General features: G+C 61.6%; 1 protein-coding gene across 8 annotated transcripts in view; it reads right to left on the bottom strand.

Moving 5' to 3' along the window:
• Positions 1-1,867: 1,867 nt before the first annotated feature.
• ELFN2 (extracellular leucine rich repeat and fibronectin type III domain containing 2) overlaps positions 1,868-18,540 on the bottom strand; it is a 48,322-nt gene continuing 31,649 nt past the window's right edge. For 6 of the 8 annotated variants that reach the window (XM_053919534.1, XM_053919532.1, XM_053919537.1 and 3 more), the window contains one exon: positions 1,868-5,067. In XM_053919534.1, coding sequence (XP_053775509.1) covers positions 2,136-4,610 — 2,475 coding nt within the window. In that variant the 5' untranslated portion in view covers positions 4,611-5,067 and the 3' untranslated portion in view covers positions 1,868-2,135. Of the gene's footprint in view, positions 5,068-5,834; positions 5,961-12,941; positions 17,662-18,540 lie in introns of those variants that run through there. The other 2 variants (XM_071221095.1, XM_053919538.2) reach the window with 2 other exon arrangements.

Below are 18,540 nucleotides of genomic sequence, written 5' to 3' on the forward strand. Positions count from 1 at the left end.
TTGCTCAGAAAAATACAGGGAGTCGTCATGCAAATATAACAGGGAGTCTGCTTCCTCACACCGCTGGCACTCCGCCTGCTGCTCCCCCCGGTTTTGCCAGTCGGTGTGAGGAGGGGTTGGGAGTAGGTTTGGGGGGTTGGGGGAGGTCTGCTCTGCATACTTGTGCCGACCCCCTCCCTTCCACTGCCCAGAACAGTCCTTTCTTTGCAAATGTCACCCCAAAGTGGGCCCGGGCTTGGTCCGTCCCCCATGTGGGTGAGAGAGAGGTGATCAGTTGAGCCCCAGTCCCCCTGCCCTCCATGGTCCTCCCCCGGCAGGGCCCCCCACACAGTACAGGTCTTGGTCTCACCCCGGCGCCCGCCCTCAACCCACAGTCACACTTCCCAAATATTAAAAAAACCAGCTGGGTGACAACAGGCCAGAGGTCAGGGGTCCCTGGCAGGGGTGTGAGGAGGGCAGAGTGGGCTGCTCCCCATCCTGAGGTGCATGTGGAGCCGAGGGGCATGTCAGCAGGTGGGCAAAGCTAGAGTCGTCCCCACTCCTCACCGACCCACCTCCCAACCAAAGGAGAAGGGACCACTGTCTCCGGCCCCTCAGCACCCAGTGTTCAAGACCCCACGGTTTCAGCACCCCAGACCTGCCCCCCGACCCAGCCCACTCCAAGAAGCCCCAGTGCCTGAGCAAGGAAGCTGCGCTCTGGCCCTGTCCTCACGCACCGCCCTCTACCGCCCACACTGGGAGAGTCCCCAGCAGCCCAACGGTCCCAACAGCCGGGCTCTGGGTTGCCAAGGAGACAGCGGCTGGCCAGGGACAGGGAGGGGCCCTGTAAACCCAGCCTGCGCCACCCCCCAGCAGGGGGAGGCACTCACTGTTTGTGCTTTGTTCGATGTTGGGTGGGGAGCAGCAAAGGGGGAGGGGCCGTCTCCATATTTCCATGGAAATATGAGAGCCCCTCAGGCCGGAGGTGGGGCAGCCAAGAGGGGCCGGGTGGGAAAGCCCTCCTTCCTCGGGGCAGGTTGGGATGCTGCCCTAAGAGCCCGTGATGGGGGTTACACAGGTAGGAGGTCAGGATGCAGGGGCACAGGCGGGAAGGCCCTGTGACACCCCGCCTCCCTGTGGGTCCCCCTGGGCATCACAGTGCACTGCTGCCCTTCCGGGACAAGTAGGGGTCCTGGAGGCCCAGAGAGCTGGGGGTCGGGGTGTGGAGGCCTCACGTGAGAGGTGGCGGGGATCCACCATGCCCCTCAGACCTCCCAGCTACTTGGAAGACACATGAAGGGGCCGGTGGGGCGTCCCCGTGCCTCTGCTCCTTTCCTGTCCGCAGGACCTCCCCCCTGTCCTGGCTGCTGGCGTGGGCCACCCCCCACCCCCGCCCCTCATGAAGAACCATAGCTCCATGCTCTGAGGGCGTGGCTGTGGGGCTTTCTAGAAAGAAAAAAGCACCCACCTGATTCTCAGATCCCTCAGCCCTAGGTGACCACACGTGGAAGGGGGTGGTCTGTGAATGGAGGATGGGGCCCCGGGGCAGCCATGGGAGGTGGGGTTAGCACTAGGCTGCGGAAGTCGGGAAACTGACTGTAACCTGCCTTGTGGCCCTGGGGTTCTCACCTCCTCTCCTTTCCCTGGGCCTCAGTTTCCCCATCCACAAAGGAAGGAAACAATGCCCCATGTCCACCTGGTGTTAATCTCCAAGTGACTGGTCCCCTAACAGGGGACCTCTCCCTGCTCCAGAGTGGCTGCAATCCATCTCTGCCCCATGCTCCTTTGCCCCCAAACCTGTCCCTAATGCCAGAGCCCCAGGCCCTACTTTCCTTTGGCTTCCTCACCGCCTGCCTGCCCCTCCCAGCCCCGCACCCCCACCCCCAGAGTCCCTGGGCAGCACAGTAAAGACTCCTGGTTTCGGTATCAGTGTGTAAACTTTAAGGAGAACGTGTCTTTGTTTTCCTGTCCGTTATTGTCGGGTGGTGGTTGTTCACAGTCAGGTGGTGGTCAGGTGTGTGCGTGGGTGCGTGCGTGTGGGTGTGCGTGTGCGTCCACTCCTCGGCCTCGGCCCCCTGAGCACCCCTGCCCGGCCACCCGGCCCCTTCCCCGTGTGCTCCCGCCCTCCCCCTCCAACCTCACCGGGGAGGAGAGGGTCACAGCTTCTGCTGGGCCGAGACCCCCTTCCAGTAATCGAGGATGTCGTGAAGGTCCTCGTCCTTGGCGAATTGGACCTTCTTGCGCAGGGCGTGGCCCGCGGCCATGTACACCTCCTCCCGGTGGTGCTTCTTGTAGGGCCGGAAGCGCTCCCAGATCTTGTGCGTGCTCTCCGAGGAGTACTCAGGGCTGGAGGAGTACCCTGAGTAGTAGTGTCTGGGGGAGAGCTGCGAGTAGGTGGAGTCCCGCTTGGAGCGGGTCAGCGGCTTGAGGAAGGACACGCGCTGGCTCAAGCTGTCGGCGCCCTCCTCGTAGTACAGGGCTGGGAAGCTGTGCCGGTGCTCGCTGCAGTGGTAGGCGGGCTTCACCTCCAGGTGGTGGACGCCACCCCCACTGCCCCCGCCGCCCCCGCCACCCCCGCCGCTGCCCGCAGGCACCAGCGGCAGCCGGTCCAGGGGGCTGTTGAGGGGGCTGCCCTTCTCGATGTACTTGGAGTCACCCTTGGCCAGCCCCGCGGAGGCTGGGTGGTCGGGCACGTCCAGGCTGAAGACCTTGGCGCTCTTGATGGAGCCGCTGGACGAGACACTGCAGGTCTTCCGGGCCACGGCAGCATCGGCACTCAGCTGGCGCTGTAGGGGGTGGTGGGAGCTCTCTTTGTAGGGGGGTGAAAGGAAGCTGGGACGCTCCAGCGCCCCAGGGGCAGCTGCCGGGGAGGCTGCTGTGGCTGCAGGGAGGGACTGGCACTCAAAGGCCAGCTCAGGGTCCCCGCCACCGCTGCCACCCCCCAGGAAAGAGGCCGAGTCCAGCTTGAGGGCATCGATGCAATTGTTAATGATCTGGTTGACCTTGTCCACCTCCTTGGCGATGGTGGAGATCTCAGCGGCCGAGCCCTGGCCATTCTCCAGGTCCGGGAGGTCATCCTCGGGCCGGGCCAGGCCGTCCCCGCCTGTGCCCGTGCGCACCTCAATATAGTTGCCCTTGGTGGCTACCTTGGGTGTATCCAGCCCGGCCTCCAGCCCCTTGGAGGTGGGCAGCTTCTCCCCGATGATGGAGGGGATGGAGGACATGCGGGACACGGGCAGCACTGGGGGCTCGCCCAGCTTCTGGGCGGCGTGAACGACAGAGCCGGCCTCCACTTCGGCACCGTAGCGCATCTCCAGGATGGTTTTCTTGACCTTGACAGACTTCTGCTTCTCCTCCTGCATGCGCCGCTTGCGGAGGCAGTAGTACACGGCGCCCAGCACGATGACCATGCCGAAGAGGCAGCCCAGGATGGTCATAATGTAGTGCGTGGTGGTGGAGGTGCTGGGCGCCAGGTCGCCGGGGACTGGGTCCCGTGTGGTGAAGGCCAGGCAGGTGTGGTTGAAGCGGCGGCTGTTCCGCAGCGAGGTCACGCAGAAGGTGTACTCGGTGTGCGCCCGCAGCTTGTCCAGGGTGACGATCTCCTTCTTGTTCTTGAGCGTCATGACGTCGGAGAAGTAGCTGTTGTTGTACTGGACCAGGACGTACATCTTGCTGTAGGGGTGCGGGATGATGACCACCAGGGTGGCCGAGGTGAAAGTGACGTGGTGCAGCTTGATGGCAGGCCCTGCGGACGCATCCGTGGTGGATGAGGCCGGCGGCTCCACCGAAAGGATGTCATCGGGGTTGAAGCCCGAGTTCTCGTCCGGCTCCCGCTGGGCGTCAGTAGAGTAGGGCGTGGGGTGGCTGTCGAGCCGGGAGGGCAGCGAGCCATTGCGGCACTTGGCCTGGAGCACGGTGATGGCATTGAGGCTGTGGTAGGGCCGGGGCACCAGCAGCGGGTAGCCGGCAAACTCACGGGGCGACTCACACTGCAAGCGGTCGTAGTTCTTGGTGACGTTGTTGAAGACCACGAGCCAGGTGAGGAAGCCATAGAGGTCGCACTCGCAGTTGAAGGGGTTGCCGGCCAGCTCGCACACCATGAGGCTGGCCAGGCTGGCGAAGGTGGCGCCGTCCAAGCGGCTGAGGCGGTTGGAGGACAGGTCAATGCTGATGAGGCTCGGGCACTCGGAGAAGGCGGCGGGCGTCACCACCTCGATGAGGTTGTGCTGCACGAAGAGGAACTGCAGGCGGCCCATGCCGCGCAGCATGCCCTCGGTCAGGTTGCTGAGCTTGTTGTAGCCCAGCTGCAGCACCTGCAGGCTCGACTGGCCCAGGAAGGCGCCGTCCTCGATGTAGGAGATCTCGTTCTTGGTGAGGTTGAGGTCGGTGAGGTTCCCGAAGCGGTTGAGCGAGGAGTAGAACACGGCCTTGAGCTTGTTCTCGTTGAGCCGCAGGTCGTGCACGGTGCTGTTGATGTGCTGCGGGATGGTCTCATAGGGCGGCTGGTTCTGGCTGCAGATGGCCAGCCACACATACCCCTTGTCGCCCTCGATGAGCCAGCAGTCGGCGCGCACCGCGCCTGGCCGGCACACGCATAGCAGCGCAGCCGCGCACAGCCCCAGGCGCAGCATGGCGCTGGCCACGCCCCCCCGCAGGCCAGGCTCCGGGTGAGGGGCACGCAGGGCCTAGCGGCCGGAGGCTGGGGCTGGCAGCACAGTCCTCCCTGGGGCCGCCACCATCTTGGGGGCGACCCCCAGCACAGGGGCCCCAGGTGAGGCAGGCACCGCCAGTGCCAACCGTCGGGGGCCTTCTGGGGCACTACCAGGAGGCACTGGGCACCACGGCCAGGCCAGGGCCAGGGGTGCTGCTGGCTCCACGGCCTGCTTCCCACGTTGCTCTTCTGCTGGGAACCAGCACCGGCTCTCGGGGCTTGACTTCCTCTCCCTCCTCCGCCTCCTCCTCTCCTTCCTCCTCAGGTTCTGGGCTCAGAACTTCAGACGATTCCCATGGAAGACTGGAGAGTGGAGCTCTGAGGGGGAGCAAGTAAGACAGGGGCAGGAAGGAAGAGACCCATCTGTCACCTGGTTCCTGAAAGGCAGCACCGAGAAGGGGGTGACAGATCAGTGTGCAGGCTCAGAGCAGCCCCTCGAAGTCCAGTGCAGGCCCCCAGTCCCTTTTCCACCCCTCCTGCCGGGGAGGGGGCGGTCCTCTGTGCCAGTAGCACCCTGGGGTCCCTTACATGAAAGAAGGGAGTGTGGTGGGTGGCAAGGGAGGGAAGGGGGAGGAGGGACAAAGTCTGAGGACAGTGGGCACAGAAGGGAGACTGGCAAGTTAACAGGTCAGGTGCATATAACACTCACACGCACTCACACGCACGGCCTAGCACACTCATGCCCACGCTCACCCACATGCCCACACAGGGACCCACGCACCCCACGTGATCCAAACCCCACGGCATGCACACAGACAGGTACACACACACACACACACACGAGCGCACCTAGTCTCGTGTAGGACCAACGGGCCGTACGCATGTGGCCACGTACCCGGGCAGGTATCCTCCGATCCAGAAAAGGAATTAAGAAGCCCAGCAAAAATGCCTCCTCTCCTCCGTGCCCAGAGATAAATAATTCATTTGTTGTGTAACTGCTCTTGTTCCAAAAATAATTCCCTTGTCTTGGATCCCATGGGGGAGGGGAGCAGAGCAGCGTGGCTGTGGGCCCCCCAGGAAGGGGGATGTGGAGGCTGGGGTCTCCAGCACGGGGAGGATATGGACAAGCTCCTGGTACAGACAGGGGCAGAGCTGAGGGAAAGAGAGGGCAAGAGGGAGAAGCCAGATGCCCCCCCAAACCCACCTCCTCAAAGATGGGGTAGGGGTGGCAGGGGAGCCCTCAGACAGGCATACAAGTCGAAGGCCTCCAGAATACCGGGATCAAAGCTCCGCCAGAGAGAGGCAGGGACTTGCCAGGAGTCACACGGCACAGCCTGGGCCGGGATCAAGGCTCTCGAGGCAGCGGAAATCACAAGGTCTGGGGCCCAGCCCACTGGGCCCAATTAGGTAGACCAAGCACACCACCTGAGTCTGTCTCCACATCCATGACGCAGGGACCCGGTCCCTGCCTGGCCATCGGCTAGGGAAGAAGTGAGGTGAGCCGGGCTCCCCGGGCCCAAGATACAGACGGGCAGGGGGCAGCGCTGGGCTCAGAGCCTGCAGACCCTCATTTTCCAAGTGGGGAAACCGAGCCCCAGACCAGGGAAGGCTTTGTCCCAGTGGCCTGGGGAACCAGACCCAGCCCCACAGCCAGATGGGGCTCCAGCTCCCGCCCAGTGCTCCCTCCCCCCACCCTGAGCCATGGCCAGGGATGTGAAGATGGGGCAAGAGAAGCCCACGTTTGGATAAAGCAAGCCAAAGGCTGTTCACAAGAGCCACCTCTGTTTCCTGCCCCCCCTCCCGGGAAACTCCAGGAAGAAGAACGCTTTGAGAAAAAAAAAATTAAACCTTTGTCTTTAAAGTAAAACCAATTTGCAGCCCTAAGCCCCAGAGGGGTGCTGGAACAGAGGAAAGAGGAGCGGGGAGGGGCAACGTGCCCACAGAGGTCCAAGCAGGAGGTTTTTGTTGAGGTGGCAGGTGACTGGGGCATCCAGATGACCCCTCAGATGAAACCTGAGTGGAGTCAGAGGCTGGGATCATCAGGACCTGCAGGAGAGGTGGCCTCACACCTCCCTGCGCCCTACAGGAGCATCGAGGGATGAGGGGCCAGGCAGGGGTGGGGGTGGGGCGCCGCAGGCAGCCGGCAGGAAGGGGAGCCTAGGCAGCAGGCAGCCTCCCTGTCCTTGGCTGCACAGTGCAGGCTGAGGACTGGAGTCGGAGGCCTGGGCTCCTGCTCCAGGTGGCCACTGGCTCCTAGGGGACCCCAGGCCAGTCCCGCCCCTTCTGTGGCCCTGGTCCTCCCCCAACCCCGCATTGCATGCGCACACACACACATGTGCACACACAGGCCGAGAGGTTGCACTGGAGGAGGCTGAGTCGCCAAGCTCGCCCTGTCAGAGAACCCTCCATCTGCACCTCCTCCAGCTAGAAACGTCTGGGGACCACATTTGTATGCAGGTGCGCACGCAGGTGTGCGCTGGCTCACAGCGCCAGTGCGGGAGGGGGTGCTGACACGCACCGGGAGACGGAAGTGCGGGCGGGCGTGAGCACACACACATGCCTGTGTGCACAGGCTGCGTGCCCTCGTGGCCAGCTACAGGGGAACTTGAGAGTAAACGTGGGTGTGCGGGGGGCCATCGGGAACACGGGCAAACGCCTGCCTCTAAGTTGACATGCTTAGCGCATGTATTGTGTGTACGTGCACACATGTGCACTGTAGCCCACAGACCTCCCCCTGCCCCGCCCCCTCTCCTCAGATCCGAATTGCTTACACCAGCACCCATCAGCCAGGTCCAGGGGCTGCTGGGCAAAGCAGAGCTGCTGGCACCTGGGACAGCCCAGGCCATGCTGGGAGAATATGGAAAGGTGAGGGGGAGGGGAGGAGAGGAGAGGAAGGGGCCCAGGCCTGGGGGGGGTTGCCAATCCTGTCCTATCTCTTCCCTTCCCGACTCCCACCACTGCCACTCTGAGCTCCGCCCACCTGAGCCGCCCAGGTGGCCCTGCCTCTGGCTTCTCCCCAGCTCCTTCTGGTCTCCGGACTCTCCAATGTGACTCAGACATAGGGGGAGAAGGGTCCCCCACCACTCTGTCCCATGTGCGTCAGCTACCGTGTGCCTGTCCGTGTCCCTGGGCTGCCTGCCCACCGCCCGTGGAGGCCGACGCAGCCAGGGAGGGTGCGGAAGGGCTTTGACGGCGCCGACAGCAGCGCTTGGCCCCAGCCCGCTGTGCACCCACTGAAGGTGTGAGGGAGGGGGTGCTGGCCTGCGGGGGGTCTCTTAGGCCTGGGGCTGGGGTCTCGAGGATCACACCCTTCCCTGGCTCCGAGTGGGACCCTCCACGGCACACGCACTAGTGGGAGGAGCAGGATGCTACCCCCCGCACACCTGAGGGGCAGGGCAGAGAAAGGAAACACAGGACAGAAAAGCAACAACACGGAGACAGCAGAGCGGGGAGAGGCGGAGGACCCGAGGCTGCGTCTGAGACAGAGAACCCGAGTCGCAGAGCAGCACAGAGAGGTGATAGATGGGGGGCTGGTATAGGAGGAGACGGAGCACGTGCTGCCCACCCGCCCACCTACCCAGGGACAGGGAGACAGATGACACCAGGCCTAGCTGAGCCACTGAAATGCAGCCTGTGACCAGCGCGGGGGGAGGGGAAAGTGGTAGGAAGCAGCTGCTGGAAGCAGAGGCCTTTTCCGCCCAGGGCCCACACGGTGCTAAAGCTGGCAGGGTGTGGCTGATGGCACAGTCCTGGCCAGGGACATGTCTAGCAAAGCACAGCGCTCTTGGCTGACCTGGCCTGCAGGGGCCCCTCTCCGCCCGCCCGCCCCCACTGTGCCGGCTCCTCCCAAACACAGGTGTGGTTGGCAATGAGGAACCTCTGGCCAGAAGTGCCCTGCCAGCACCTCATTAAGGGTCCCTCTCTCCTTCCATCACGGAGAGAAGCCACGTGGCCAGGCTGCGGGACTGGGATCTGGGGGTGAGCCCCAGCCTCACTGGCTGCACTCCGTGTGATATGCCTTCTCACAGGGACACACCGGGTGGAGAGAGGTGAGAGGTCAGTGAGACCCAACCAGTCTGGGGACAGAGCTGAGGCGGGGCCTCAGTTCAGAGCGGGCCCAAAACGGAAGGTCTGCATCCCTCTGGGCCGCAGCAACTCCCCCTCCCCAAAGTCAGTGGCTGATTTCTGCGCCTTTCTTCTCCAGGTGCCAAAGGTTCAGGGACCCTCAGAATCCTAGCACTTTGGAGCTGGAAGAAGGAGGAGAAGACCTTGCTCAGCCACTCCCAGCCCTTCCCAGAGGGGAAACTGAGGCCAGGACTGGGGAAGGGACATGTTCTGCTGGTGGTGGGTCAGGCTCAGGACCCAGGGTGGCAGCAACAGATCCTGACCTGCCAACCTCGAGTTTGCCCTGGGGCCTACTGCCCTGGCGTGGCTCCCCGTGAGCTCCCCAGGGACACGGGACACGAGCCTTTCTCTTTGCCTGGGAAGCTGGTTGAATAATTCCCACCTCTCAAGGCTACAGCGAGCTAACATGCACCTTCTCCACACAGGGCTGCACCCCAGGGCTCAGCGTCCTTGGCATCCCCTCCCTGGGCCAGGTGAGAGGACGGCCAGGGTGAGGTCTGCCTGGATGTGCCCTGGCCAAGGGGGGCGGGGGGCAGAGGGGGAGGGGGCTGGGAGCAGAGGTCTGCCAGGGAGGCACAGGGCTGGCCAGCTCGGAGACCTCAGGAGAGTCGCAGGCCCTCTCCGAACCTCAGTGTCCCCACTTGCATGCCAAGATGGGTGCTCTCCCAGGGCTCCTCCAAAACTCTGGGACATGATGGAGTCAGGTATCCTCTATACAGAGCGGGAGGCGGCACAGGCACCACCTCGGGCTCCTGCTCACAGGGCCACACTCCCACGGGGACAATGGAAGGGTCCAGGGACTGAGCGGGGTAGGCAGTGTGTGTTCTAGCCTCCCAGGACATGAGGCTTAGCCAGGGAACTCTCATCTGCCACCGCTGATAAGCCCTGGCACGAGCTCCTTCCTGGGACAGGCTGGCCAAGGCTCCCCAAGGTGCCATTGTCACCGTCCGTGTCTATGCCATTACCCATCTGGAGGCCCAGGGACTCCTGGGGCCCAACCAGAACTCCTGGGACAGGCGGCCACCTCATCCATCTGTGCTGGAAGCGCAGCACCAGTACAGGGGCCCCAGAGGTGGGCTATTAACACTGCCCTCTGGGACAAAGCCTGCCACGCCCCGGGGCTGGACACTGGGCATTACACTGGGTGGAGGTCTCCGCCTCCACCTTACCAGGGCTCCTCAGTCAGGCTGCTCTGGGCCTTCATTCCCCACCTCTAAGACGGGGTAGCTATGCCTTTACCACCATTGGGATTTCAGGTGCAGTGAGCCCCAGCTGCAGGGCAGAGAGAAAAACACATAGGAAGAAAAATGTTGGAGGCAGAGGGTCCTCGGATCGAATGCTGAGCTGTGTGATACAGGGCACACGATTAGCCTCTCTGGGCTTCAGTCTCCTCACTCGTAAGACAGGCTTAGCTGTCCCTTACCCAATGGCTCATCTGTGTCTGACATCTGTGTTCCTTACATCTGGTACCACCGTTAGCCTCGCTGTACAGATGTTCTCTGCTTCCCCAGCTTCCTCTAAATAGCTGGGCCGGTGGCAGGGACTGGACACGCGTGGGCTGCCTGGTGGGTTTCCCACCCCCTGAGACAGCGCCTCCCTCCCTGGCAGGGAAGTGTGCCAGCGTGGATTGGGCATAAGCCGAGAGAGACTTCAATTTCTCCATCAATCAGGAGGTACTTGTTCCAGGCCAGCTGTGCTCCTCAAAGCCTCCGCCCCACCCCCACCATATCTGAACAACTCATTACCCCATTCAGGTCTCTGCTCAACTGCTCCGGCCAGCCCCACCCTTCCCTGACACCAGATCCGAGAGAACCCGCTGGTCATTCCCCCTGCCCTAGGTCCATTCAGAGCACTCACCGCTGCCTCACATCATTTCCTTCTTTATTGTCACACCCTCCAACCCCCACCCCTTCGTGCAGCCAGAGCGGGCTTCACCCTCCTCACTGCTGTAACCTCCAGGCCTGGAGCAGGGTCAGGCGCGCGCGTAGCTCGTGCCCAGGACAGGATGTGTAGAAGGAGAGCTTAGAGCTAGGGACAGGGTGCTAACTATCAGAGGGAGGGACCTCACTTCTGATGGGGTGCCCACACTGTGCCAGAAGTGTGCTGAGCCCTCCTCTTAGCCCCACAGCCCCCGTTTTACAGGTGAGAAAGCCGGCTCGGAGAGATGCAACGATCTACCCAAGGCCGCACAGCCAGGAACCTGGGGCCAGACTTTCCAGAATCCCTGCAGAGGTGATCTCCCCCCAGCTTGCATACCTCCAGTGACAGGGATCTCAGCACCCATCTGAGGCTACTTAGTGCCTTCTTGACCAGCTCTGACTGGTAGAAATTTCTTCTTATATTACAAAGCCAAATCTGGCTCCGTGTACCTCTGTGTGTTAGTCCCAGTGCTGTCTGGGGCCCCTGAGAACACAGCTGAGGTGTCCCTCGAAGTCCCTTCTGATGTCTGCCAATCTGCTATCTCATGCCCCTGCAGTCGGCTTATCCAAGGGGCTCAGCCTCAAGCCCTCCCCTGCCCTTCCTACGCCATGGTGTCCAGTGCCCCATCCTCGGGTCCCGCCGCCCAGGGTCACGCTTGCTGTCAAGCCCTCCAAAAAATGGGTCACCCGGCGCCAAGCATCTGTGCCAATGCGGCCTGAGCAGTGGGGGCACCAGGGGCCCCCGCCTCACTTGCTCTGGCCCCCCGCTTGTTGGAGCAGCCTGCGCGAGCCAGCGTTGCGTCCTCACCTCACTGTCCCAGATGTCAACCAAACCCTCACACACACCGCCGTGCAGCTCCAGTGCCCTCAGCACGTCCTCTGTTTGGGTTTCACCGGAGGGACTGGGCATCTGTCCACCCCCATTCAATCACGTCTTGTTAGGCTCATGCCTTTGTGCCAGCTGCTCCACCTCTCGGGGGAGCTGGGTGCTTCCCCTCCATACCCGGCGCCCACTCCCGGCTCTGTGCCGCCCTGCTCCAGGCAAGCAGGCCGCACCCGTGTCCATGTTATAAGGAAAGAGGAAGCAGGCCTGCAGCTCAGCCCTGGGGCAGGCGGGGCACTCGGTCCAGCCAGCTACATGCACACTCACCCACGTTCCATCCACACCCACATGCTCACTGCACACTTACTGCGCGCCCAGTACCACACTGAGTGCCCACTTACCCGAAAGAGCTCAATAAGAAGGGCACCCCGCCAACAGCAGCAAGAGCCCACAGAGACGGGGTCTGCAAGACCCCAGCGCACTGGCGCCCCTCTCCAAGCCTGGGGGCCTTGGCCCAAGCAGGGGGCGGGGCTAGCGCACAGGGTTACAGGCAGTTATGACACACTCATGGCTGGCTGGCTGGGCGACCTTGGGCGGGGCAGTGCCTTACCCTCTGGGCCTCAGTTTCCTCATCTGTTCGGGGAGAAGAGCTGTGCACACGTGTCTCTGCCTTACCGGCCCATCCCAAAACCTTCGGTAAACTGCCCACTGGGCCATCCCCCACGCACTCAGCGGGTCCCTGGGCCTCCCCTGCCCCCAGGGGTGTCACTTCTGTCATCAGCACCTGTGCTGTGTCTAGGCCTCAGTGGAAGGAGGTAGGCAGGAGGATGGAAGGGTTTTTACCAAAAGGCTTGGCCTTGGGAAACCACCCAGCAGCCTGCCACTGGTTTCACAGATGGCCAAGGTCACTCGGCCCCCGCCCCCGCACCCACTCCCCAGCCCCAAGTGGCCCTGTACCCACCCCACCCACCACCAGGCACTTGGCAGAGCATGTGATCCTCCTGCCCACAGCCAAGGGTGAGCTGTATTAAAAGTCCATCTCCTACTCCCACCCCAGGGGTCATATCTGGCTTTCCCAGAATCCTCCAGGCTATTCAGATGACTGCTTCCCCCACCTGATCCCTGCTTTCCCTCCTGACCCCTGTCCCCCCACCTGACCCCTGTCCCCCACCTGAGCCCTGCCTCCTCACCTGGCCCCTGACTTCCCCATCTGACCCCTACCTTCCCGAGCTGACCCCTGTCCCCCCACCTGGCCCCTGCCCCCGACAACCAATCCCTATCTCCCCAAGCTGAGCCCTATCCCCCCACCTGACCTCTGCCTCCCACCTGACCTCTGCCTCCTCACCTAGTCCCTTCCTCCCCCACCTGGCCCCTGCTGGCCTCTTGGTCTCGGCTCCAGCAATCCCCAGGCCCCCACTCAGCTGTAGCCCCGGGCACTACTCACCAGTCTCCACTGGACCCGCTCTTTCACCAGTGCCTGTGCACGCGCGGCTGCCTCTGCCTGCATGGCCTCCATTCATTCATTCAATAAACATTTATGGAGCACCTACTATGTACTAGGCGCCAGCTAGGCCCACCCTCCGGCTCTGCCTCCTCCACCTGTTCCTCCTCCAGGGCCCCACGGGGTGAATATTTCCCTGCCTTCCAACATCCTCAGGGCTATCTCAAGGCAGAGTGACGCAGCAGGGGCCCACTGGGAGACATGGAGGCTCTGGGTGGTAGGGAGTGCGGCCCCATCACAGGCAGCCTTGGCAGGAGGGGTGCACAGCCCCAGGCAAAATGAAAACAGTCATGGGCGGGGCCTAAGCGCATCTCATGTCAATCCTCAGCACAGCCTTATTATCATTCCACTTCACAGAGGCAGAAACTGCTCCACAGTGGCTTTGACCTTCCCTGGCGCTGGGCGCTGGGTCAAGAGATGCTGTGCAATCCTGTTTCATCTGGGCAGTCATTTTTAGATTTTTTTTTTAATTAGTTGCCAAAGTTGAAAACTTGGGAGATTTTATTTTTAAAATCCCCCATTTCTGGAATCCACTGGAAACCCTAGGAGACACGGCTGCCAGGGATCTGCACCCTGTAGGGAACAGAGCGGGCTCACCGGCCCCTGTGGGCCCACCCTCCTCCCTGCCTCTCTGGCTGAGGTTCCCACTGGACCCTGGGCGCTGGAGTTTCAAGGCCAGCAAGAGAGGAAGTCCCAGAGTAAGGACGGTTAGAATCCCAGCCCATGCAGGGGGTCCCGTGAGCCTTCCAGTCTGGGACCCAAGGGTACCACCACCCCTGCTTCACTGTTTTGGTGGCTCTGGATCTTTTGGGGGGGCTCAAGAGCTCTATGTTGTATCTACGGGTCCTTGGTCCCAAATGTCTACTGAGTTTTGGTCTCTGTGGTCACCAGTTCTGCAGAACTTCAAGCTGCCCTGCCCTGTCCTCAACCCCCGCCAGCTCAGCTCCACCCAATCAGGCCCACTGGGGTAGGAACCCCAAACCAGGGGAGCACCCAAATGGCCCCCCACACCTGCCTGTTACCCTGTGGGGCTCCTGGCTCTCCAACAGTGCTGCATGGATTGCTGGGTCAAGTTTGGGGCCCCTGATGGGGTTAATGGGTTACTCACTCCCAAATACAATCCCACCCCATCTAACACTGACCGCTGGCCTGGGCTGAGGTTCCGGCCAAGACTGGTGTGGACACCAGGTCTCAGGCCTCAGCTGCTGGAGCCACAACCCAGGGCAGGGCCTGCAGCAAAACACTTTTGGGGTTCTGGAATGGCCTCTTGCTCCCATAGTTCTTCCCACAGACTTTGGGTTCCCCTCACTCACCTGGGACTCCTGCCTGTCCTCCCCACTACTTCTCCAGGTCCCAGGGCCCACGGACCATGAGGGTCACAGCCCATCATGACTATACCATGCGGCCACAAGGGGTCACTCTCCTGGCACTGAGACTAGTTTCTCTGGGGCAGGGGTGGGGGGCTGGCGGGCCTGCCCACAGAAGCCTGCAGCTGTAGCATGGAAGAACAAGGAAGCTCTGTCCCTGCAGAGGAGCCCCAGGAATGCCCGGGGGAGGGCCACCCCATGGCTGCAGGCTGTGCAAACACCATCCCTCGGGACTCACAGCCACCAAGTCAGTGTGGCCAGTCCTCCGAGGCCGGCCCTCCCTGAGGTTCTCCTGGAATGGCGGCCACATTCCACTCAAATCCCAGCTCTGCCCCTGAACCAACAGCGTGGCCCTGGCAAGCTGCTTCTTTCCTCTGAGTCTCAGCCTCCTCTTCTGTAAAATGGGACTGGAAGGGCACTACCTCAGAGGGTCTGGCACATAGTATGCGCTCAAGAAGGTTGGCTGCTGCTGGTGTGGTTATTGTGGCCTGGGTCCCCATCACCCACTGATGAGAAGGAAAAGGGGTGAGATCTGGCCCCTGACAGGGTCTTCCTTTCGTTCTGGAAGGCAACGCACCCCTCTTTGCTTGTCCCTGCCCCCTCTCGTAGGTCCAGTGCCCCCCAAGACCTGCTTCCCACACCCTAGAGCCTGGTCCCCAGCCTCTGCTTCGCCCCCATTGCCAAAGCACAATGGCCGCCATAATTAACGGATTATCTCAGCGTGACAGCTGCGGGCCTTTGCAAACTGGGTTGAATAACAAGGTCCTGGCATACGGTAATTTCTCTTCAGCTCCTGCTCGCTGGCTCCCTTGTCCTCGTCCTCGCTTCTTTCGCCCTCACTCCACCTTGTTATGCATGCACATTTTCTCCCCCTTTCCCTCCTCAAACACCTTCTTCCTCCAGATGGCAAGGGGGCAGGCTAGGTTCTGCTTCCCCTACCCCGCCTGCTCTCTGCTGAAGACAGGTGGGGACTGACCCTCCCGGGTTCCTCCTTGCACCTGGCACTGGAAAAAGTGCCTGACACATGTGACTTCTGTAATTTCCTGGCACCTGCTTTCTGGGACTGCGCCCACCCTTGAACAGAGACCTACCCCTGGCTTTCCACCCGCCCACCAGGCTGCTCCTCCTCCAGCTCCTTTGCCTTCCCTGGGGTCCTGGTCCCAGCCCTCTGCTCTCCTTCAATCCCGCCTCCCCCATCTCATACCCTCTTGTGGCTTCTTTCCTCAACTTGATGCGCTGACCACACCCTGGCCATTGCGCCCTGGCTGCCTCCTCCTTGGCCACTCATCCAAGTCCACTACTGGGCTCACCCTCCGAGCCCACCCATGCCCCGCCACTGCTTCTGTCCCCCATTCCCTGACAAGCCAGAAGCATCCAGAGCTGCTCAGCTCCCTGTACCTGGAAGTTCTTTGTGTACCCACTCACTGCTCCTGCTCTGCTCCAGCCTCCTTCCTCCGCCCCAGTGCATTTCTCAATTAGCATCCTCGCTGGTCTCTGCCTCCAAGCTCACCAGGGTGAGCAAGTTCGAAAATGGAAATCTGAGTGTGGCACTCTCCTGCTCAAAAGCCTTCACTGGCTCCCTACTGATGGGGGAAAATTCTAGCAACAGACATTGGAAGCCCTGCCCATGGGGCCTGTGGAACTGGTTCCTGTTCTCCTTTCCTGCCCTCCTGCCTCCCCCCACCAATTATAATGGCCTGGTTGGGGTCCTTTGGGGGGTTCCCATAGCCCCCTGGGCTTCCTCCATCACAACCGACATCACAACTACTGCTTGTATCCCTGGACTGAGTTCTCCGAGGAAGGGCCCAGATTCTCCATTACAGCCCAGCCCCAGGCATCCAGTAGGTGCTCACCAGATACCTGTTAGTGACTGAATGAAGGAGGCCTGCTCTCTCCCTTTATAGATAAGGAAACCGAGGCTCAGAGTGATTAATGACTTGCTCAAGATCACACCGTTTGTGCAAGACAAAACCAGGATTTGAACCCAGGTCTGTGATTCCAATGCCAGTCTCTTCCACTCCTTGCGGAGGGCTGTGGGGGTCAGCTTCTGCACACATCTTAAGGGACTTGAACTGAGATAAGAACTAATAAGGAGATGGGGCTCCCTACCCAGGCTGTCACTGCCACGACCTTGAACTAGCCACATGACTCACAGGGCCTCAGTCTGCTCATCTGTAGGGCAGGAAGGAGCCCCGCCTCACTCCCCATTTCAGAGGGTCCCTGAGGGGGCTGGAGAAAGCCGGTCCTGCCCACGACATCTGAGGGACTCCCCCCACCCCTCTAACCCATCTGCGGTGCCTTTGGCAGGCACTCCTTGGAGCTTGGGGGCTTCCTAGGCTGGGAGATGTCACACAGGGTGGAGACCCCCACCTTAGTGAGCACTAGTGAGAGAAGCAGGGGGCTTGGGGGGTCAGATCAGGACCTTGGGCAAAAGCCTCCCTTCTCGCAGCCTAGCAACCCCCACCTGTGAAGTGGGCCCCGAATGCCCGTTCATTAGGGCTGCAGTGGGGCCAAGTACGAAGTGCCTGGTACGGTGCAGGCACGACCACGGCCACACGCCCCTGCAGGAGTGTGGTCCTGAAGTGCATCCCAGGGAGAGAGGAAAGAAGGGCACAGGACAAAGCAGGACCATCTGCTCTTGACTCTCCCCCCTCAACAGCCCACAAAATAGAGCTCACACCCCAAAGGGTAGCCCTTGGGCCCCTCCCTCCCTCTCTAAGCTCATACCCCATGACATCCCTTCACAGCCTAGGAAGTAGCGAGGTTGCCCATCTGCATGTGTCCTCTGGGCCTCTGCTCACACTGTTCCTGAGCCTGGGGTGCCATTCCCACACTTCCCCACCCTCTGTAGCCCAGACTTCGTGCCTCCTCCTCTGAGAAGCTTTCAGAGATTTCTGCAGGGAGAGTGGTAGCTTCTCTGCTCTACCCCCATCCCCTGGTCCATCCTCATGGAATCCTGGAAAGATCCTAGGGATTGTCTCACCCCAGCTCTTCTCCCCATTTTACAGATGGGCAAACTGAGGCACTGCCAAGGGACAGAAGCTCCCCAGGGAGGTACTTGAACCCAGGTATCTGCTGCTTCCAGCCCGGCAGTCAGCTTCTCTCCTGGCTCTGAGCTGCTGTTCAGCCCTTGCCTGTCCTCTCCAAGCCCCCAGCCCAGAGCTACCTGAGAATGGGACCCTCATCTCCTCTCTGCTCCCCCACCCCAGTGCCTAGCCTAAGGCCTGGCGCATAGTAGGCACTCAGTAAATGTCTGTTGAATTGAATTGCGCTCAGGGCAGCCAGTCGTCTCTGCTCTGTAAGAGAAGCATAGAGTTAGTGGAGCTGTTCCCGTGGCGACAGGGGTGGGAACCAAACTGGCAGGGGGAGGTGTCTGGCCTCCCAAGGACCGTGAGGGCCCTGGGAAGGAGACGGGGTCTGGGAAGCTGGAAAATTCGGACTTAGATGAGTCCGAATTCTGTCCCAGTGGGCAGTATGGCCCTGGCAAGCCATGCCACCCCTAGGGCCTTGGTGGCCTCATCTGTCCAGTGGAGATGACACTCCGGTCCCTGGGGGCTCCAGGGACTTTTTGAGATGCGGACTACAAGGGATACGAGGAGCACAAACCGTAACTTCGGCTCCCGAGCACTGTGCTCAGAGGCTGACCCACAAAGTCGGGTGGAAATGTGCCCAACCAGGAAACGCAGGGACAGATAAGGAAACTGAGGCTCGGAGAGGGGGCGTGGCTTGCCCGAGGCCTTGCAGCCCACGCGCCTGAGGCCCTGCTATACCCACGGTCTCCCTGCAGAGCTGGAGGGGAGCCAGGCGTGGCAACAAACCCCAGACAAAGGCGTTGGTCGAGCCAACCACAGGGTGGCCAGGCCCAGGCCCAGGCTCAGGCACAGCAGGAGCCCCAGTGCCCGGAACAGAAAAGTGAGAAGCCATGTCCTCCCTTCCCATGGGGGTGGGCTCTGATTCCACAGCCCCCAGCGGGTTCAAAGCCATACTGAGCTCTCCAGGCTGCAAAGGCCTGGGCCGGCCGTGGTGTTAATATAGATCAGCAGACTATAAATACACAGCCAGGCCAGCAGGCCAGGGCCATGCCCCAGGAGCAGGTCAGGGGTCTGTAACCCTCGCTGTGCCCCACGGTCCTCTCCCCTTGGGCCTCGGTTTCCTCTCTGTCAACAGCATGCTAC

This window comes from Desmodus rotundus, chromosome 3, assembly GCF_022682495.2.
Source record: "Desmodus rotundus isolate HL8 chromosome 3, HLdesRot8A.1, whole genome shotgun sequence".
NCBI lineage: Eukaryota > Metazoa > Chordata > Mammalia > Chiroptera > Phyllostomidae > Desmodus > Desmodus rotundus.